The following is a 23,664-nucleotide window of genomic DNA, read 5'->3' as shown; positions in this document are numbered from 1 at the left end:
AGTAGAAGTCACAGAACGAATTTATCCTTTATCCTTAATTATATACTTTTTGGTGTAGAAGGCTGTATTTGCTCGCTTTGAATAGCACCTTATTACGGGTGTCTGTCAAAAAAAAAAAAAAAAAGGCACCTGAAAATGGAAGATAGCTAAGGAAAAGAAAAGGGTATAAATACATTTTCCGAGCATGAAACAAAAAAATAGAAGTAGCTCATGCTTCTTTGTATTATGACTGGAGCTCGCTTTTGCTGAAATAACCAAGCTCTCAGGCCGTGGTGAGTTATTGTTGCTTTTGGATTGGGAGGAATTCATAGCAGCCTCTCGGTTGTTTCTGAGCAAGGTCTTCTATCCTCTAATATTGCTAGGGAAGGTTGACCTTACTCTAATCTTCAAGAAGATTATTATATATTTCTTTAAAAATTTTGTACAAAACACCATGAGATGCATTTTGTTCATAATACTGGGGCCCTCTTCATAAAATGGCCTTTGGAAAACATGTTTCCCCGCTGGGACCACTATATTGTCTATTAAATGAACAATTAAATTTCTACAAAAGGAACACTCTATTTCTTATAGAAAGTAAGTGCACTAAATAATCTGCTACAAAGCCCTTTGGAAAATTCTTTGATGCTATCAAGTGTAAAATACAGCTAGATTCAAAAGAAAACTTCAGTTGGATTTACTTCTCATATTTTCGCTTTCCCCTCCCCCACAGACAAGACACTACATCAAGTGTAAGTGGGGATTGTAAGAAAATATGAGAGAATGATTTATAGGAATCATACGTTAGAATAAGGACATAAAGGAAAGGCTATAGATTTCAAGCAAATTAAAAGTAAAAGATGAAAAATGAGTACTCTATCCTCAAAAGAGTTTTAAAATACAATATAAAATATGTCCCTGATGTAATAAAGAAGCAATGAAAAAAATAAAATAAGAGAATAGACAAGCGTCACAGATAACATCACTGGAATACACACTCAGTGCTGAACAAGTCACTAAGTTCTTTACAAACCTAAATTTATTTAACGTTAGCAGCTCCATGACATAGACACTCATCATCTCCATACTTTATGTTGAAGCAACACAATTAGCTGGCAAACGGTGGAAGAGAAGCCTGAACCTGGACCAGATATATTGGATTCCAGATTCTGACAAACACTGAAGGAAGAGTCAGAGGACACAGGTTCTAACGCTGCTCATCTAACAGTTAGTTCTAGAACTGAAGATTTGCCCCTATCTATTTAAAGTTGAGGACTTGAGAGGGATCCAACTGTTGAAATGTCTATGACCAGTGAATCAGTAGTTGCAAGGTTAAATCAGGGGGCCATGGGGCTATGGTGAGGACCTTTATGTTTACTGATTGATTTGGACTATTACTCCCTTATTCCTTTCCAGTCTGCCCTTTTCCTTTTAAGTGTCCTCAAAGGGTCCAGAGGTAGGCAACTAGGTGAGCCTTACCTTAGACAGGGCTGGGTAAAGAGGGAGTAACAGATCAAAATTAGGTTTAGAAAGAAGACATTGTTATGGTTATTCTCTGCCCTCTGGCCCAAAGTCTTCCTAAATGAGTAATTTTAATGAGTCACACTCACTCTTTCCTTGGTACGTTTTAGCATCGACCTTGATGACTTAATGCTGTAGAATCTGGCTCATTACACTGCATGCTCGCTTCGCAGCACATATATTCTAGCTTATTACACTGCATTTCAACTCCTAAGATAAAGAGTGTACCCAGTTCTTGCTGAATATATATATTAAGGCATGGAAGAATACTACGCTATATATACTGAGAATATTTTTATAAATAGTTAAAATAAATCTTCTGTTTTTAAAACGTTTCGTTTTTAACCTTCATTTACCTTAAAATGAATAAAGTTTCTTATTACCATTAATAAATGATACAATTAAACTTTAAACAGTAATTTTGATATGATCATAGTACATTAAGACATTACACTAAGCACTTTATATGCATTATACTGATTGGTTTATTGGCTAAACAAATCATGGAAAGTGATACAGAAACACTAGACTGTCAATGATTTGCAGAAGAAAAGCCAATGTCTTCCAAGTGTATCCATTATATCTTATTAAATTAAAAAAACAGATTATAATGCACAATCCCATTTTATAAATACAGGGTTATGTAAATCTGTATCAGTACTTCGAAATATCAACTATCACTGAATTTCAAAAAAGTAATGGCTATTTATGGATGATATGATTATAAGAAACGTGTCTTCATTTAGAAAAATCTATACTCTCTAGGGGCGCCTGGGTGGCACAGTGGTTGAGCGTCTGCCTTCGGCTCAGGGCGTGATCCCGGCGTTATGGGATCGAGCCCCACATCAGGCTCTTCTGCTATGAGCCTGCTTCTTCCTCTCCCACTCCCCCTGCTTATGTTCCCTCTCTCTCTGGCTGTCTCTATTTCTGTCGAATAAATAAATAAAATCTTAAAAAAAAAAAAGAAAAAAGAAAAATCTATACTCTCTAAATGGGGTATAATAAACAAGAGGTTTTTTTCTAATCATAGGAAGGTAAATAGATAGACATTTTTTTAAAGAATTGACATATCACTTTGTACAAGCAAGCATGCAAGTGTATTTCACCCAGTTGTGCTCCCATTTCTTATAAGAGCTTAATTATAAACCTAATACCTAACCAACTCATAGACCTGGAATTCTTAAAATTAAACATGGGGAGTGCAGTTCTATATTATCAAGTATTCTACCAGTTTTCTTTACTTATGATCAGACTCAACCCAACCTAGACCAGGAAAATTTGGGGAGCAAAAAGAAAGTATTATTTCTGCTGAAACTACCTGATTTGAGAAGCAAGCATTAGCATCATGAGAGATGCAGTTTTTCCCATCATTTAAAGACCAGTACTAGTGATCTTGGTAATAAGGTATAAATATCCCAAGCAATGAGATATTTAATTCTAGACATGTACCTAGCTAACTTTTCTATTTTATTCACCTACGTATAATTTTTTTTTTAAATCCCATATAAATCATACAACTTACTCCCTTGGTTTTGTGCTCACGAGAACTCTTAGAGGCTTTCTGCTGTTTAAGCATGATTTCAGGAAGGAATCCACTTCATTGAAAGGCCTCATAAAAACTAGGTCACCATTAATAGCAAAAATCTTTTTCCCAACTTCCATGCCAGCCATCTAAAAGAGAAATAGGAAAAAAAAAAATCAAATTATATTTTCATAAGGAATCTATTTTTTTTCACAGAATTAGAAGCTGAAAAGACCTAGAACTTACAGATTTTTGGCATTTCAACACATCTACAATGTTTTTTATACAATTTCACACAACAGAACTGTGGGGGAGATAACACAGTTACTCTCTTTGACCTAGTTTTAAATTTGATCACTCATTTGTACTGAAATTCCCCGCCCCTTCTTTTATGACTTAATTTTGTACTCCTCCTGTGACCCTCCTTCTATTGTATCTTACAGTTCTTTTTCTTATTTCAACCTTTAAACTACAGTCAAACCCCAGGTTAGTTAGTTTTTTTTTTTTTTAACCGTGTTTTCCATTTATATCCAATTAACTGAGAGGTTCAACCTCTATATAGCCACCCATGACAACTGCATACGCATCACTAGCAAGACACAGCATAAAGATCTCCAGGGCGGGAGAGAGGACTGGCCTGGAACCCAAGGGAAAGAGCTCCAAAAAACACAGACTGCCAGAGGCTGAAAAGATGACAAAGAAGACATTATCTCTCCATGCCAACCAGCCCGCCATTCTTTTTTTTTTTTTTTTTTTTTAAGATTTTATTTATTTATTTGACAGAGATAGAGACAGCCAGCGAGACAGGGAACACAAGCAGGGGGAGTGGGAGAGGAAGAAGCAGGCTGATAGCGGAGGAGCCTGATGTGGGGCTCGATCCCATAACGCCATGATCACGCCCTGAGCCGAAGGCAGACGCTTAACCGCTGTGCCACCCAGGCGCCCCCAGCCCGCCATTCTTAACCAATCCCACTGCCTCCGAACCACATGCTGTTGTGGTTACCAGCGAAATGATGAAAACCCGGAAGAGGGCACTTAATCAGTGGCATAGTCAGATGAAGCTGTGCTCTAAGAACACCCACAGAAAATGTCTGGGAGAAACATTTCTTTCTTGCAGAAAATTACTGAAAATTGTCATTTGTTGGCCCAGCCTACTAACAAGGTATAAGTTGACCAGAGTTACTTCGTTTGACATTAATGTGCCATACCTAAAACACTGTCTTGAATGAGTTTGTGTTTTGGTAAAAGATGGAGACCTTGGGCATTAGCAGATAGGAGGGTGGGTGGCAGTTTGCTACTAACTTTAAATAGGTTCAAAGTTGAAAGTCATGCTTCATTCATTCTCACATTCCTTATTTAAGATTTTTATATTTAGAAGTTTGCTTGAGGATTAAGGCATTTTTCCAAGCCAGGCAGCAAGGTGAGAATACTTTAAATCTGAAATATTTGGGATATAGCACTCCCAGGAGTTTCCATGAGAGCAGGAGATTTTGTCTCTTTTGTTCATTGCTGTATTCCCAGAGCCTAGAACACTGCCTGGCATATAATAGGTACTAAATAAATAGTTCTGATGAATGATCAGGAGACTCCTTTGTTGAAAAGACTGCTGAGGTGAGAGAACATCAATTAGCATTAACAATGAGAAAATAAGTCAAAGCATGCGCTTTACTAATGAAAGTTATGTTTTTATAAGACAGCCAAAAGTGATAGGAAAATAAAAGACATAGCCCTTGATTTAATGGAACAGTTTCTGACATACATAATACAGTCCCACTGTATACGGTCTCCATAGGGTTCCAGACGAGAATGATGAACAGGGAAGTCCCAGGGACATGGAATGAGCCATGTGACCTCCCAGGAGGTCAAGAAGTTCACAGCTATAGATCTTTACAATACTTCCCTCCAACTATATTTGAGTACATGAACTCTGTCACAAATTCCAATAGTATCTGGTAGAAACTCAGAATAAGATTATTCAGAAACCCTATTTTCAACAAAGATACTTAAAAGCTGATTTCAATTTGTTTAGAATTTTTGCATTTGTATGTCATGGACAACAAATTTAAATAAAAACGCTAATTTACATTACCTCAGCATTAGACCCCTTTTCTACCAACTTTATTATTGGAACTTTATTTTTGTCTTCTAACCCAAAACCATAGCTGCCTTCATTGGATTTAATCTGAAATGCAAAATATTAACATTATTAATAAAGGAACTATGAAAAAAGGTACAAATCAAACAGAATAAATGAAGAAAACTTATATAACATAGTGATAAACTTACCAATAATGATTTGGCTATAACATTTTCCACAACTTTTAAATCATGTTTCATAAGTCGATGCTTCATATTTGATCCTTCCATTTCCTCATCCGCAAAAAAACGGAAAAGTAGAGGTTCATCTTTGAATTCACTTTTTTCAAGGACTACAAAAATAGAGATTCAAATTGTTTCAATTAATTCAAAAATTGAACCCATTTTCCACACTAACAGATGTTCAATAAACTAATACCTGTCCCATAACCTCCATGTCATACTCTTAGAAGTTTCATTCACAAATATTCCTATGATATTGTTCTCTTTCTTTCTACAACTTCAAGCTATTGTTTCTAAATTACTATTAACTAAAGAATTTTCAATTTGTAAGTATTTTTCAAAGTTAACTTTCTTGTACTCACCCAAATTTAATAAAAGATTATATTGAATCAAAAAAAATGTATGTAATCCAAAACATAGAAACCTACATTGTTTTGAATTTGTAGTAAACATTTGAAGTATGTTTTTAATATCTTGAACAATTATGGGAAAATTCGAATGGGTAAGTGTTGCTCTTATGTATGTGAGCAATTCCCATTGTGGTCACTTTTGTTCCAACACTTCAAACCAGAAATATATCTTATGGGTGAAATGTGATTTTAGTTTCCACTAATTCCTAGTTCTTTTCTGCTTAAAAACATTATTCTCAAATAATCTTATTTCAATAAAGGTCATTTTTTCCCTTTTATCTGAATGCTAATATTTCCCCCCAAAGTCCGTAAGATTCCAATATAAGGCTTATGTTTTGTTAACCTTTTTAAAAATAAGACTAAATACTGATAGAGAGAATTTATATTCAGTAGGATCCTGACAGCTGTCAAAATGTTTTAAAAGAGAAATCTTCCCTATTTCTATTTATGTATCCTTGGTAATGTTGAAGCGTACTTGTTAGAACAGGGTGATTCATTGAGTGGGGTAGACAGGGAAGACACCGATCTCATGGCACTGTACAAGGTCTGGCTTTATGATGAGACAGACCTCCAGATCTGGGATTGATTCTGGGTGTGACTTTGGGAAAGTTACTTAAACTCTTTGAACTACAGTTTCCTCATTGGTAAAATGGGGGCAATAAAACTTTGTTCATAACGTACAGAACTAAAAACGAGGTCATAAGTGTGATTACCGTGGCATACAGAAAACAATACAAAACTATTTTATTTCATTATTTTTACAGAGTTTCAAATCATAACTGTTGACCAGATGACACATGTATTGATCTTTGGATGGAAGACTGGCTGGCAACTTGGGTTAACAAATGAAACTATCAAACACAAATTAAAAAGTAACACGTTACAGCTGACAATAGAAATGAGAATATACTTGAGATCAAGTTAGGTCTTGCCTACATGACCCAAGCACTTCCCCAAAACTCACATGGTGTTTTGCTACTGCTATTTTCCACCACAAAATAGTCTGCCTAATAAGAGTAAGATAGGACATCAATAAGGCCAGGCAGGAGCCAAATTGGTTGTGCTTTACTGACATAGACTTTTGTAGGGAAAACTTTTGTTGTTAACTCAATATTTTTCAACTCAGTATTTTATTTTTTGTTACTTAATTTTATTTACTTATTTTTATTTATTTTTATTTTTTAAGAGAGAGAGACAGCATGCACACATGCCTACAAGCATGGGAGAGGGGCAGACAGAGAGGAAGAATCTCAAGCAGGCTCCACATCAAACACGAGCCTAATCCAGGGTTGATTTCACGATCCTGAGAGCATGACTTGAACCAAAATCAAGAGTTGGACGCTTAATTGACTGAGTCACCCACGTGCCCCTAACTCAATATTTTAAAATAAATATTTAGATAAAATTACTGCTTTTGATGCTTTAAAAAAAACCCAAAATACTTGAAGGTTTTCAGCCTGATATTATAGTTTTAATTCCCTATAATAATATAATTTCTCCCATTCAATAGTTTGCTTCAAGGACTGATATTTCTCTATCACATCTCATACAGCGCTCTAGAAATAGTGGGATGTAATGGAATTCCCAAATGAATGTATTCTAACCAAAGATGCTCTCAACATCACTGAAAGTTTTGCTATATTTCCTTCTTCATAAAAAGGTAATAACCTTGGGGCACCTGAGTGGCTCAGTTGGTTGAGCAATAGACTCTTGGTTTCGGCTCAGGTCATGATCTCAGGGTCATGGGATTGAGCCCTACGTTGGGTTCTGTGCTCAGCAAAGAAAGATTGAGCCCGGGGCTGTGTCAACCCTCAGAGGAGAGTCTGCTTGAGATTCTTTCTCTCTCCCCCTTCCCCCTCCCCCTGTTCTCTCTCTATAGAAAACAAATAAATCTTTTTTAAAAAAAGGTAATAACCTTCTGAAAGTAATTGACAAATAGGTAGAAGTATTATCAAATATGTGTTTATAAGCATATAAATATGTTATATACATGTAAACAGTGAAAAAGACTGGGTTTGTGGAATCTATAAGATGCTATGAATAGAGAGGGAAAACCAAGTCTCATTATTTTTATAAATTTAGGTGGAATGAAGTCATTAAACGAGAAAGACAATCTTTAATTGGTAGCCAAAATGAAACAGATTTCTTTCAGAGATTTATAATTTTATTCTCCGAGATAATTTTAAAAGCATTTTTCTAAAAAGAACAGTGATTATCCAACCATATATGCTCTCACTTAATCATTTTAATATATACTGCCATTCAAAAAAACCATTAGTCTGATCTAAAATAATTTCATTTTTTTTTTTTAAAAGCTACTTAAAAAAAAACCTTCTAGTTCAAGTTTTGCTCTTCTGGAATCAGTCTAGAAAAGGAGAAGAGAAGTCATGGCAACTGGTAGATCACAGCACTAGACATAGGAATTGCACCAACGGTGAGACTGAATGCAGGTGTGATCCAGCATGGACACACGGCAAGACCCATAAGGTCTTGCTGGTTCATCTTTCAATGACTTCACTAAAACAATGAGATACTCCCAGTGCCCTAACAGAAACAAAACAGTAAAATACATCTGTAAGCTTCCAGAATTAAAATCCCTACCATGGTGCATAAATCCATTGTCACAGAGTCCGACACCGAATATCATTGCCTCTTCTCTGGTGCGGCAATCCCCCTGTTAACCACAAACACATGGCACAACTTAACAGGCAACTAAAGGCTTTGTTGTGTCTTTACTGCGTTTGACGTTCCCAGCACCATACTGACAGAAACATTCATTTCTTAGGGCACACACTGCTTTCATAAGCTCATGATGCACCTAATTGCTGTGAAACATCCACTTGATTATGAAAACATCTTTTTTTGACATTAAGTGAAAAACAAAGATTTAATATTTCCTGAGTAAAACCATACTGTATTAAACATGAAAATATATACGTAACTAAAATTTACTGCTGCCACAAATGATCCCCTTCTCTTATTTTTTCAATCTGGTATCCCAATTGTGCAGCAAGAAAATATCCCATATATTGAAAACACACTAAAGTTAATGAAAAATCATTATGCATGATCTCTGCTATCACATTCCTTCTACCAAATGGCCTTGCTCTTTAAGCACCCCCTAAAGAAACCTACTAATGTAGTAGGGTGATTTATAAGACCCTAAAAGTAAATTGTTCAGCTGAGCCTGTAAATGCAAGCTTCTCTTTCACCATCTTGCGGAAAAAATAATCAGATCATATAACTGAAGCAAATATGAAAGCCCAATGCAACCTTCTGTTACATTTTTATCTAGGAAACTTCTATTTTATTCATGTAAGTATGGAATCATATATAGGAATAGGCATATGTACGTGTGTGTATAAACTTAGAGTTGTAGGTTTTGTGGTTAAGAAGCACTTTCTCATCTTATTTCTTCCTAGTCAGGTGGGTCCCTTAATGTTGCCTGAACTCTGTGCTTATTTTCATCCTTGCTTTCACCATGATCATTCATACCTACAATACATGTTTTGCATGTTTTGTCCGCCCATTTGTTTTAAAGTATCTGTTGTTAGTCCTAGCAAGTTCTTCTAATGTCCCTGTGCCTTTTTCTCTGTTAGATAATAATTCCAGTAAGTAGTAAATGGTTGTGAAAATAAAATCTGGAGAGATGAAGGGACTTGTCCAACTTTGCATAACTACTTATCAGAAGAACCATCATCAGATGCTAGGTTACTTGAGTCCCAGTCCATCATCCCAATTTCTACTACATACAATTTCTAAGACATTGTCATAACAGACCACTAAGAAAACCTGAAGAAAAAAAATAATTGCAACATGGTCCAGTTTTTGGGTAGCTTATTCTATTCTTCTAACGCTCACATTTGAGAAGTAAAACAATGCCAACAAAGAAAAGAAGAAAAAAACCTGCTCACTGATTTCCTGAGTCAGGACTTTAAATATTTATTAGGCATGAACTTTTGCTTCAAAAAAATTTTCTTCAGTTTTCTCACGTGGTCAACATATAGTACAAGTTCATGTGAATTCTGTAAGATTATAATTTCTGTGTGAAATGTCAACTTTGATACCAAGTACAGAACCAATTCTAATGACACATATTTGATCATAATGTTATAAAAGTCTCTGACTCCAGTAAACCCACTGTATGTATGAATTAGTTTTTATCTAAAAATAATTGCTTGGTTTAATATAAAATCTTAACTTCTAAATAGAATACATTTAAGTGCTATAAATACAAAAATAGGCAGTCTTGGATAGTTTAGAAATTAATATTAAATAATAAAAATCTCAAAATTTATGTGCACAGATGAATCAAATATGAATTAAACATTAATATTGGGAAAAAAGAACATTTTATGATTATCAAATGTTACTATTCACATGTAACAAAGCGTAGGCCACGTTCTTTAATAACAAAAAAGTAAAACTGCTTATGAAATTGACTCAAATATCAAAGCATGACAACCTTTCAACCAAGCAATATCCCCTACCCTAAAACAGTAATTTCTGTCAAAGTTGTTTTTTAATCAGCAGAAAACATTTGATCGTGTATTAGTTGACCTAGTATGATAAAACATTTAAATTTATATTTGAGTATCTAGTGTGTTGGGGTAGATGCCCTAATTTGCAAATAATATTTTCTCAATACCTACTGCCAGCTCCCATGTGCTGAGAAACAGAGCAACAATAACCATAAATTTTCTACTTTCCTATTTAAAATGTATGTAGATAAATATTAAAGCTTATATTGTTAAAGTACAATTATTCCCTAACAGAAAGGCACAGGGAGATTAGAATAACTTGCTAGGATTAATAAAGAGATACCTTAAAACAAATTGGTGAACAAAACATGCAAGAAATTTTAGTGTGTGTGAATATGTATCCTTCAGTGATATTCAAATTATACTGAGGTTTTTCTTTTTTTCTTTTTCTTTTTCTTTTTCTTTAAGTAGGCTCCATGCCCAGCATGGAGCCCAATGTGGGGCTTGAGCTCACGACCCTGAGATCAAGACGTGAGCTGAGATTAAGAGTCAGACGCTTAACTGACTAGACACCCAGGTGCCCCACACTTAGTTTTTTTGATGCATCTCAGTTGATATTTTAAAAACAGGAATATCTTCCTCTTGAAAGACCAGATAGCATAAAAATTAAGTTTGAAAACTATAAAGTCAGATTACCTAGATTCAAATCCTAACTCTACTTTATATTAGCTGCATGAACGTGGTCAGGTTATTTCACTGTGTCTCATCTGCACATGGTGACCAAAAAAAAGGTATCTAAATAACCTCAAAGCTTAAAGCAGCAGTGAATGTAACTCAGCAACTTCTATTTGTCTATTTACCTGTGCAATTAACCAGTCTATCAGTTTGTTGGCCATGACTACAGATTTGTAGGTTCTTAAATGGTAATCTTTATCTCTATAAAGGAAAAAGAAAACCAGTAAGAAGAGGATAAGTAAGCAAAGGAAAACATTTCACTTAATACCAGTGTGCAACAGAAAAGTTTAATAAAAATAATCTGAATCTATTATCCAAATTATGTGCAAATAAGAGAGGTTTACAAGATACATATAACACCTGAAAACTCCTTCATCAGCTCATATCGGAAGAGACCCACAATGATACCAAAACAGGACATTTCTCCTTTGCCGTGTTCTTATACACAAGTAGATTATTACTGCTACATTATCTGGTAATAACTTAGCTAGAAATAGAGTATCTCATCAATAAAAGAATAACAAAAGACAGTTTCTTCCCTTAAAATCAAGATAGAGTCTACCAAAAAAAAAAAAAAAAAAAAAGATCTTGTCAAAATGTGGCGAATAAAGCAGCCCATTTTACTCCTGAATTCTCCAGGAAGGCTGGGTTTGCACTAGAGGATTACTGGTTTGGTTCAGCGGCAGTGGCACACAGCAGGCCTGTCCTGAGGTAAACATGCTGAGAACCCTGTCACTCATCTTGTCTGATCAGAGCACGGACAAGTGACACCACATCCCCAGGGAACCAAGGGAACCAGCTGACTCTACATTAGCCTCTCCTTTCAGTAGACTTCCCAGATCTGAGAAATCATTCAAAGTTAAGTTAGATACCAACAAGTTCTCCTGATCAGAACGGGGCCCTCAGGGCAGAAATCTATAATTCATTCGTTTTGCAGGCCCACATAAAAGAGAAAATGACAGTCTTTTCAAAATGTCAAAAGATCCAAACTGCAAACAACTTGAATTGATAAATAATTACTAGCTCTATTCACAGTTCTTTTGCCCCTGTCAGCAATTGACAATTAATACTGACATCATTTTATCTACTTTCATAAAAAAAAAGTCCCTGAAAAATGGTTGACATTTCTGAGATTTTAGTCATAAATACACTAGGTTAACCAGTAATCAAGAACAGATTCTTTTTTTCTTTGAAAATAAATGAATTAATTTAATTAAATAAAATCTTTTTAAATCTATCTCCATGTTTCTGATACCGCACTGCCCATTTCATCTTGGTTTCCATAAGCATTAATAAGAAGGACAAGGATAGTCAGTCTATAATAAGACACATGTGAGTCGGTGAATTCTTCACCCAAATAATTTTTCTTTTTGTAAGCTGAGTTCACACATATTAAAAGCATGACTATCATACATTCCATCTGTTTTATGGTTTTTTCCCATAAATTTTTCCTTGACAACTCATGAACAATTGACATTTCTAGCCAAAGAACAATTCCTTCTTATCAGCTCTTACGGAATGTAACCCTCTTGATAAGAAATCCCATATGGCTAAAATATATTTTCAGAGCACATTTTCTCACATATGAAATCTACATATACACAGGTAACATGAAAATTGTAACCATTACTGTTTTTACGAGTTTAGCAGAAAAAAACTAATTTAAGTACCCATTTGCTATTGAGTGAAGTAACCATCTTTTAGTGTTAGGTTATCCAAAATACTTGCAGGGTGGCTGTGCTAGAAATCTAGTGGGGAATCAATAAATATATGTTCATTTTCACTTCTTTTTACTTTAGGAAGCCTGTTTGTGAAAGTGGACAGGGCACTTTCAGGAGTGATGGGTAAATTTTGTTTCTTCCTCCAGGATCTGCACTGTATTCTCTATAAAACATGAGTGAGCATTCTGATACACGTAAATAGCCACTTTTGGATTTTTTTTTTTCTTAAGTTCTGAGTTTCCTTGAAATTGGAAACCAGAATGAAAAACAAAAACACTTAAACAGCCACTTCTGGATTTTTTTTTCTTAAGTTCTGAGCTTCCTTGAAATTGGAAACCAGTATGAAAAATAGAAACACAGAACATCAAACATCTGGATTCTATAGCCATGTTGGAAAAGCATCTTTATTCATTTCGGAAATGGTACATCCATTTTTTTTTTTTTTGTCCTGAATATCAAGTTTCCGTCAATAAACTCTGAACAATATCTGGCCATTTGAAATTACTGTAACATCATACTACATTCGATCAGTATATATAAGGGTATATTTTATAAAAATACAATAATACTCCTGAACATCTCTCCTATTAGTAATTGTAACACAAAACTCAGTTTTCTGCTGTCTTTCTAGAGATAAACTGAAAATTAATTATGATTCTACTTAAAGAAAAAAGGGCATATCCTTTCAGAAGGAAAAAAATTGGTGGAGAATAAAATTATAAAATTTTACTTATTAACTCCAAAGTAATTCTTAATTTTCAAGTACAAAATCTTTCCTTTGGATAAAAGACTATTAGAAGGAAATATTGTGAAAACACACATCCAAGAATTGATTATGCAATTTAATGAAAAAAAATCAATATACAGTAATCATAGTGGTATTTATAGTAATTGTATTTCCAAATCCTCCCCGAGTCAACTTTTATTTACTAAACATTAACTGAATGTGGATTATTTCATTATCAAGTCTATAATTTAGTATGAATTATGGCAAATAATTTTAGAAATCAGAATGAAAAGAGTGGAAAAAACTGCATAATTAGAGCCTCAGAAAATTTAGAAATATTTTCAGATCAATTATTACTTAAAATCATTTTCAAAAGTAAAATTGTCACTTATGGAAGAAAAATAAAGAAAGCCAAAAGGTTCCAACTGAATAATACTTACCTAATATGCAATATAAATATTTCCACGTAAGTTGCCCAGAACTTAGAAACCAGACTCACCTTATCACTGGAGTAAACAGACTATGGAGACGGCAATATAATCTCACTCCCTATTATAAAATAAAGATATGTCAAAAACAAGGAAGATCACTCAAAGGACACACCAATGAAATTTTGAAATAAATCCACTGTCAACATTCTGGAATCATTATATAATCTCTACCAATTTACAAGTTATTCAACTATTGTATCACATTAGAAAACTAATACAACTTAAATAATTAAAAACAAGATTAAATTGTGCTATGACTTCATCATATACATATGACATAAACATATACAAAGGCTTTTTTTTAAATTATTTTTCTTAAAATGTAAAATATCAAAATATTAGCAGAAAATAATCTGTATAGCAATACCTCACACTATGCGTAAATCATATCTCAATATTAATCTTGTCAAGTGTGTAAAGAAAACTGATGTTACATAAATTTTATGTATTTATATATTTTTTAAATTTATTCAAGTATAATGGCCACTTGTTGCTACATATGACATACTTTTCAGTGGATATAATCTGAGTGATGCAATTTCAATAGTTCCACTTAGAACTACATAAAAGAATGAAAAAAAAAGATCTAACCCTAGAATTCTTTAAATAACAAGAAGAAATTGAGAGGCTTGCTTATGAATGCCATTTTCTATATCAGAAGAATTTTTTTAAGTCTCTCAACAGCATTTTATCTTGGTGAAGTATGACAACATGAATTCTGCTATTGATAAAATGTTCTGGGAGAGGTTGTTACCTTTGAAATCACGTCCTGCATCTCATTTCTTGGATAAAATGTTCCATCATCATAGCGAAATCTATATAACATCTGTTCTGGCTTAAACTGATGTTTATCAGTAACTAAGAATATAAAAACAATATATTAAAATACTGACAATCTAAAAAGTGGCAAACAAAAACAAATACATTTATAAAATACATATTCCCAAATACTAAAACCTGCAGTTTTACCAAAAATGTCTGTTTTCCTAATGTAGTAATACTAATCCAGCATTTTGACAGTAAGATTCATGATATGATTTTGTTAAATAATACATTTATAATTTCCATATAACGATTTAAGAAATAAATCGAGATTAGCAATATTCAGTTAGGACAGTATGAATGTGTGTATAGTGTATTATTTTATTTATATAAATATACAAAGTTGTATTTTCTATTTCTTTACAGTGCCACAAAGTTGATCAAAAAGTGTCCTTCGAAGAGCAGATAATTTAACTAGTGATTATAATTCAATTCTCAGTTCAAGAAGTAAATTTTAGTAGTTATCGGTTTTATGCCACAGCAATCAGGCCAAGACCACACATAACACCAATCTTAACCATTTATTCTGTTTAGATCTCTGGAGTAGATTATATAATTTCAATATGTACCTTATTACAAAATTTCAACAGTTTTCTGAAACTGTGAAATGCTTTTCTTACATGTCTCTTTATTTTTCTTTCCCTCAGTGGAAATAAAAATGGTCATCCTTCATTTTCATCCTTGAGATAAGAGTTTCATATTCATAAAGACTCCTATCTAAAGTCTTCTCAAGTTTTCTTTTTTTCCAGAAGTATTTTGTAGATGGTCTAACAAAAAATGATTGTTTGTGAAGGAAAAAAAACACAAATTCAACCTCAAAGAGTTTATATTTAAATGTTTTCTTTACAGGGAATGCAACATTTGCAGAAGAGATGATTTGTTGCAATGGGTTCTGTTTTCATGATTAGCTAGAAGACTTTGACCTTTATTTTTTGTTAAAAATGTTAAAGGGGGAGAAAAAGTTGTAAGAGTTAATTTTCATGAACTACATTTGGTGAGGGGTACCTGGGTGGCTCAGTGGGTTAAGTGTCTGCCTTCGGCTCAGGTCATGGTCATGGTCCGATGTCCTGGGATCCCCAAGTCTGGCTCCCTCCTGGCAGGGAGTCTACCTTTCCCTCTGCCCCTCCCCCCGCTCATGCTCTCTCACTCTCTCCCTTGCGCACTCTCTGTCTCTTAAAAATAAAAAATGAACTACATTTGCTGAATCCAGAAGAAAGCCAAAAGACTTATCATACATACACACCGTATGTGAAGTTTCAGCTATTTTACCCCAACCTATCCAAACCATGTGCATGGCTTGCAGCCATCAGATCGACACAGGACTGCTGCCAAAGAAGGATAGACAACACAGCCTTTTGGCATCTTTTTTGTCCAGATCAAGCCAAAAAGAAAAAAGCATGTGTGAAAGAAAAATAATATCGAGAGAAATATTTTGCAATCCTATGGCATGTTTCAAGACCAGTTATTTATTTCTTCTCAGCAATCTACCTATTCTAATTTTTATCCCCTAAGATTCATTGAAATAAATTATTGTCTTGATATTTCAAAATTCAAGGAAACGTTGGGCCCAAATGTCTCTTGCCACAATTAAACAAATGGTCGTTTAAAATTCCTATTCAAAATGGAGTGTGGGGCGCCTGGGTGGCTCAGTAGGTTAAGCCTCTGCCTTTGGCTTGGGTCAAGATTTCAGGATCCTGGGATTGAGCCCCGTTTAGGGCTCCCCTCTCAGCAAGAAGCCTGCTTCTCCCTCTCCCTCTGCCTGCTGCTCCCCCTGCTTGTCCTCTCTCTATCCCTGTGTCAAATAGATAAATTAAAAAAAAAAATTTTTTTTTTTTTAAATGGAGTGCTTAATTGTATGGCAAACTCTTACAAGACTTTGATAATTCAACTTAGGTTAATCTGAAACTCTTAGCTGTTGCCTTGGAAAAACAGTCAATAGCTCTGCACTCAAATGCATTTCCCCAACTTCATGAACATGAAAAATGGGTTTATTAACCATCGAGAGTGCAGATCATGTGAAAAAGGTTGTTTAATGCTGTCTTCTAAACAACTACGGAATATTGAGATATTACGAGGGATACAGCTGGCTCTGTAGGTGGTGGGGGAGGACTGCTGATCTATAGTATTCACTAATTTCTGTGGTATTAAATATTCCCACACTGGCCAATTTCAAGATACCAAAATAAAGTCACTGAACACCGAGTCAGATGAGCAGTGATACATTATTATTTAGTATTTCCATAGAGAAATAATAGATATAAATAACACTAAGAACACAGAAAACAATAAAATATAGTAAAATAATTAGGAAGTGATGAGTTTTAATAATATGTGAACTTTGTTTATAGTACAATTTATGTACTATGTTCATATAATGTTTATGTTTATGTTCATATAATTTTTAATAATAGCTCTTCCTTACAACCAGCTTGCGAATTTCCAAGAGATTTAATTACCAGCTCTCTTAAGTTTGTACAAGCCAACTTCAGCACACTACTGGATATAATGAATGAGGTCTCTGAATTGCATAACATTTATAATGTAAATAGTAGACCCAGACAAGAAAATACATCAGCATATCATACCAAAAGCATATGCCACTTCAACCCAGTAATTCCTGGTATAGCAAAGCTTTGCTTTTACGAAGTTCTCAACAATATTTGCAATGTGAATAGTGGCAATAGTCAACTCTTTTAGCTTTCTCTCTTTAAAACAGATGGTTCATTCAACTTTATTTTAGGAACTCTATTTTCACTAAATGCAGCTGGAACCACATACCAGTAAAACTAGCATGTTTGGCTCATATTTCTACATCCTAATAAAATTATTAATGTGAAATTGCATAATATGTTCTCCTACTCCTAGTTCAGGGGAATCTGTACTAGTTAATTTTGGGCACTTAAAAAAAGTGATTACTTTTAGCAACAAAAATTCTGTGCCAACTCTGACATTAAAACTGATCAAATCTTGATAACAATAATAGTACAGGCCACTAAAATCGAACTGTGACAAATACAATGATATTAATAGAGAGTATTCAGTGCTTTAGTTCTCAGAAAAAGAGTTAATCAGGTTATAAATATCATTGTTCAAAAAGATTTAAGTTCTTATAAGTTAAATAATCAAAGGGTTTTTGCATTTGAAACTTCAAAATAAATTTCAATCCAGAATTTATCTCTTACTTCCTTTTCAAAGCTGTATTGGTGGTGTCCGAAGTTGGAGGTAAGTTGATCAGGACTGAAATTCTTCCATTCTGATATCCCTTACCAAAAAAATCTTACATTGTTTATTTTATTTTTTCTCTTTAAAGGGAAGCAACTAAAAAATATTTTGAGAAACATCTTAACAGAACAAACAAGGGTGGCTTTCTCTCTACGGAACTCTGTGATTCTTTCAAGAGCTTTCAGCAGTTATGAACTGAAGAACAGTTCAGACGCTTAAAGACTATTCGTGAAGATATTTAACAAATATTATTCCGACTCTCCTTTGTACTAACTTACAATTGACTTGAAAATGTTTGGCTAGATACTCATGATTTCAGGCAAAGCAATAAAAGTTTTGTCATTGTAAAGTCAGTAAAATTCCACCCATAATAGTTATGTCTTCAGTTTTCAGAACCCGCTGCACTATGCAAGTAAGTGACTAGTCCTCATACAATTCCTAGGTCACCTTTGATGAAATACGAAAGCAAGAGTGGAGGGGCCACTTGAAAATAACCTAATAGCCCCTTCAAAGGACATCCTCTCCCCTACACCCTCCCTTACTCTTTCCAGCTCTGGGAATAAAATTTCTGTAATTACCTTTGATCTTTTACAGGTACCTCATAGTTAAAAGAGAAAATACTATAACAAACGTAGTGTGTAGCTCTTTCTAAATACAGTAAGCAATCCCATACAGGTACAAAAAGTTACGTTTTAAAAATAATCTTTTAAATAATTTAAATAGCAGCATCAATTGCTAACAGCTTTAAGATCTTTTTTATATTATTTCTAATTTATAATGGTTTGAAATCACTCAAATTAACAGAAGTTACAAAAACCTTCACTGAAATAGAAATGTTGTAAGTTATTTTTATGACTATTATATGTTGATATTACTATAAAACATTGACTAGTTTATATAATGATTACTCTGGCTTTCATATAATTCCATAGATTTTATATTGACCAGGGAGCTATGCCTCAGTGGCAGACATCGGGTCGTTATTTACCAAGTTGGTTTAGCTTTTGTTTTCCCTGGGCAGGAATCTACACTACATTTCTAAGTTTCTCTTGCAGTAAGGAGTGCCCATGGAACTGAGCTGCCTCTAAGGACATGCACACAAAAGTAAGGCACGATGGGGAGTGTACAGGCCCATTTAAAACAAACAAACCAAAAACCACCCCTCCTTCAAGATGACCTTTAAGCGCCCTGCAGTGAAGATGGGTGAGCCTCTATCAGGCACCCAACCCCATCCTCCACCAGTGACTGGACTTAACCTGAGTGAAAAAGTAGCTTCTAGAATGTAAGCCACAGTACTGAGGTTTATATTTGTTACAGCAGCTAGTGTTAACCAATATAGTTTTCTTTTTCTGTGTTCCCTGCACAAAGTTAATTCCCCCATCCTAGTGGATTTCTACCTTTCTGAAAGGAAATATGTTAACAGCTGGATTGCTTGAGGAACAAAGTAAAAAAAAAAAAAAATAGGTTTAAAACTACTAGACCATTAGTTCATGTTTACATACCTTAAAGTACCTAGCATAGTATCTTACACATAGAATGAAGGAAAGGGTCGGTAAGGAAAAGAATAACAAAGGTGTTCATAAACAGATTTTCCCTTCTTCGCTCCATCGGTAAGACATAGTCCCTGGAAATACATAGTCTAAATGAGAACGGAATCACCTGATTTCTGAAGGTCTAGGATTGTATGCAAAACCTCTCTGTAGTCCACCTACTTGACCGTTAGTGGACCGCAGGACAAAGCAAATATATTCCCTTCTTGACCCAAGTATATACTTGGACTTGGGGTTAGAAGAAAGGAAAGAGAAGCAGCCAAGGGGAAAGCCATCTAGTTCAACATCTTTTCAGTTTTACTTGTAAGCCTTTGGATGATGCTTTTTAGCATACTAGAGGCTACATGGTGCTTTCACGGTGCTAAAGAATCAAGTACAAAATCATATACAATTTATCAGTATTTATCTGTTCACTCACAGTACAATTATTCACTTATTCATTGAGCAAATATTAATTGAGCACCTACATGTGATGGGCACTGGAGGTATTTACTACATATTACCAACAAGCCTCCTGTTCTTATAGGGCTTCTATTTTGCTGGGGGGCGAGAATCGGTATGGGACATAAAGAGAGAAATAACAAATAAACAAATAAAACAACATGATAATTTTAGAGAGTGATAAGTTCATGAAGAAAATTTCAAAAATTAAAAACACAGTTTATCGTAATGACGCCATGAGATTCTAAAAGAATGTCACTGAAGACATGAGTCATGAGTACTGTGGCTTTGTCATTTCATTCACTGCTGCCCCTCCAGCACCCAGGAAGGTCCCTGGTATATATTGGGAATTAAGAAATAGCAGTTGTGTGAGAACAGCAAGAGCAAAGATCCTAAATGCAGAGTCATCCTGGAGTGTTTAAAAAGAAGAGACAGAAAGCCACAGGGGCCACAGGGTAATAGGTTAGGTGTAATGCTTCCTCCAACTCATGGAGAAAGTCAGGGGCCCTGTCATGTGGGGCCTTGTGGGCCAAAGTGAGAGATCTGGACCATGGTAAGAGGTTCGGGACTTTTCTTTGAGTTTAATAGGATGCCAAGAGATGATTACAAGCAGAAGAATGCCTTGATCTTACATTTGTTTTAAAAGGTCTCCAGCTATTATCTGGCGGCTGTATCACAGGGATGGAGGACAAAAGCAGGAGCAAGGAAGGAGACGATGGTGACTGAGAAGAAGGTGAGGATTCTGGAAGTGTCAGAAGTGGTCTGATTAGGGAGCTGTTTTGGTGGTAGAATTCACAGGGCACCCAGTATGGTGGGGGAAAACTGGGAGGATTTAGTTCATTTTCATCCCTCTCTAATTAAAAAAAGAAGAAGAAGAATACTGAAATACCTTAGTCAAATACCCATGTTTATTCATAATTCCCTCTTCTTCTCCTCTCCCACATTCTGCATTAGAAATTCTTCAAGCTTTACTTCTTAGTCCCATTATCACTGCTTTCTTCTTTCTCTGTTATTGATGTTCTCAGGAATCCAGTGCTCTCTTGAAATGATTCCCATATTTGTCTCTGGATCTCTCTGTACTCTGAGCTTTACACATACATTTTCAGCCTCTTGCTGAGCACTCCCCTGTGGATGTCTCATACCCAACCCACCAGAAACCCTTTATCCTCTCCTCTGAATAATCATCCCTGTCATCCAGATAGAAACCTCAGAATAACCAGATCTTGCTCTCCATTCCTCATCTCTCCATATCCAACAGTTAGCAAATATGCTGCTTCAGCTTCATAAAAGGCTCCCAGATGGGCCACTGTCATCATGCCCTACAACACAGCCCCCATTCTCCTCCTGTAGGGAAAGGCAGGGGCCTCCCGATGGACAGGGCTCCCCACAGTGTCTCCAACATCTCCGCTCCACATTCCACACTGCTGCATTTAAGGGATCTAAAAGCCGAAGTTATGGCCACTTTTCTGCTTAAAAGTGTCCATCATCGCCTCACCTCCTTCAGAATAAGCCCTACATATTACAGCCAGAGAGTTAAGGTCTTGTGGGATCAGATGTGCCTACCTCTCACTGCACCCTTCCAGTATATTCATCCATGAAGTGTACTGTCTTGCCTCATGAGATTCTGTGCTGGCTCCCGCAGAGGCCAGCATGAGCTTTCCCACTCCGTGCCTAAGCATCTCTACTGTACTTCAGGGCAGGACGTCCTTCTGCCCTCTGTCACCGTCAGAGTTCTATTCACTCTACAAGGCCCTGCGTTAAGGCCCTTTCCCTCATAAAGCAGTCCCAAATACTCCAATTAGAACTTGCCATTCCTTCCTCCACAATCCCACACTTCCCTGTATTTCTAATTTTTGCTTGTTTTGTAGCCATTCACATTAAAGTCAGCAAATATTTCACCATAAACCCACACTCCCCGAAACTCCCAGAACTACAGTTCTGTATATGGTAGGCACTTGAAATGTTGTTAAAAATACATAAGCATCCTATAATTTAGATATTTACTAGAAACCAAATTGATTAATGGAATTAAGGTGCCTCCAACTGGTGGATGGAAAGAATAAATTAGTAATTAATAAAATAATTACCATGGTGGATGATTCCATTTTCTAATAATGCTTGTCCTAAGTGAACACCTTCCTCAGGTCTGTGAATCTCTCCAATTTCCAACAACCATGACACAAATTCACTGCAATAGAAATCCAGTGAAACAGTTAAATAGTTTTTCCCTCCCTCAGAAGTCTATTTCTACCACGTTTTCATCAAGCTTTGGAAGGAGTCTCAAATATAAAGAAATATTTGCAGTGCATTTCAGCATGCATTTATTCACATATGCAAAGCCCAAAATTATTTAAATGTTCCTGTATTCTAGAAAACCCATGTCCATACATTCGTGCTTACCAAACCATATATAATAGCTATTCAACTTACTGGGACCTCTAATAAACACAAAGGGAAAATTTTAGAGTAGTCTTAACTACAAAGAGAATATAACAGATCCTAAAGATAGCTAACAGGCAAAATGTATAGAATAATAATGACTTAACTTAAGAGATAGACTGTCCGGAATACGGCTTTCCAGGCACAGAAAACCGGTGTGTTTGAAACTCCAAGAAGGCAAACCAAGAAACCTGCATACCCCATACAGCAGATGGAATTCTAAACATGTCCTTTTGGCCCCTATCAAGAATCCCATTCCTTGGTTTTGTAATCAAATCCTAATCTAGGTAGTGCTACAAATGAAATTTGTATATGTAACTAAAATCCCAAATCAGTTGACCTTAAAATATGTAAATTATTCAAAGGGGCTTGACCCAGTCAGCTGAACACTTCGAAGCAGAGTTTTCTCAGGCTGGTGGCACAAAATAAGAGAAAAATTAAAAGCACAGGAAAGATTCAGCGAACCACTGCTCTTTTTAAAGACAGAGAGGCCATGTAGCAAGGACTGCAGGCAGCTTCGACATGAGAGTGGTCCTGGCCAACAGCCAGCACAGAAACAGGACTTCTTACAATCACAGAGGACTGAATTCTGTCAACAACCTGAACGTGCTTGCAAGTGAATTTTTCCTCAGAGCCTTAAGATAAGGGCCCAGCCGCAGCTCAACCCTTGGTTTTGGCCTTGTGAGACCCTAAGCAGACAGCCCAGTATTGCTTAACCTTTTCTTTCTGACCTATAGAATCATGAGCTAGTGAATGGTTGTTGTTTCAAGGCACTAGGTATGTGGTCATTTATTTTGCAGCAGTATAAAATTAATACACACCAAAAGTTTTACTATACCATAGTTTCCAAATTTTAAAGTTATTTAGTGGGGCGCATGGGTGGCTCAGTCAGTTAAGTTGTTTTCGGCTCAGGTCATGATCTCGGGGTCCTGGGATCAGTCACGCCTCCAGCTCCCTGCTCAGTAGGGAGTCTGCTTCTCCCTCTCCCTCTGCCCCTCCCCATGCTTGTGCTCCCACTCTCTCTCTCCTCTCAAATAAATAAATAAAACCGTTAAAAATAAATAAATGAATGAATAAATGAATAAATAAAGTTATTTAGTAAATTCATTCTTGTATTTAAACTGTCGTCTGGGGGGCACCTGGATGGCTCAGTCAGTTAAGCGTCTGCCTTTGGCTCAGGTCATGATCCTGGACTCCCAGGATCGAGCCCCACGCTGGGCTCACTGCTCAGTGGGAAGTCTGTTCCCCCCTTTGACCTTCCCCCCTATTGTGCTCTCTCTCTCT

The 23,664-nt window shown here is 35.6% G+C and overlaps 1 protein-coding gene across 4 annotated transcripts in view; it reads right to left on the bottom strand.

The window, feature by feature from the left end:
- Positions 1–23,664, bottom strand: part of PREX2 (phosphatidylinositol-3,4,5-trisphosphate dependent Rac exchange factor 2) — a 270,321-nt gene that overhangs the window by 132,841 nt on the left and 113,816 nt on the right. For all 4 annotated transcript variants that reach the window (XR_006409186.3, XM_026495929.4, XM_044382804.3 and 1 more), the window contains 8 exons: positions 22,029–22,129; positions 14,661–14,764; positions 13,915–13,964; positions 11,093–11,168; positions 8,353–8,425; positions 5,309–5,451; positions 5,112–5,204; positions 3,023–3,171 (listed from right to left, as the gene is read on the bottom strand). Coding sequence is in view for 3 of the 4 variants with exons in the window: in XM_026495929.4 (XP_026351714.1) it covers positions 3,023–3,171; positions 5,112–5,204; positions 5,309–5,451; positions 8,353–8,425; positions 11,093–11,168; positions 13,915–13,964; positions 14,661–14,764; positions 22,029–22,129 (789 nt within the window). In the remaining variant the exon portion in view is untranslated. The remainder of the gene's footprint in view (positions 1–3,022; positions 3,172–5,111; positions 5,205–5,308; positions 5,452–8,352; positions 8,426–11,092; positions 11,169–13,914; positions 13,965–14,660; positions 14,765–22,028; positions 22,130–23,664) is intronic.

Source organism: Ursus arctos, unplaced genomic scaffold (assembly GCF_023065955.2).
Source record: "Ursus arctos isolate Adak ecotype North America unplaced genomic scaffold, UrsArc2.0 scaffold_6, whole genome shotgun sequence".
Classification (NCBI taxonomy): domain Eukaryota; kingdom Metazoa; phylum Chordata; class Mammalia; order Carnivora; family Ursidae; genus Ursus; species Ursus arctos.
Note: the sequence above shows the minus strand (reverse complement) of the source record. Positions and strands in the feature narration are given on the sequence as shown.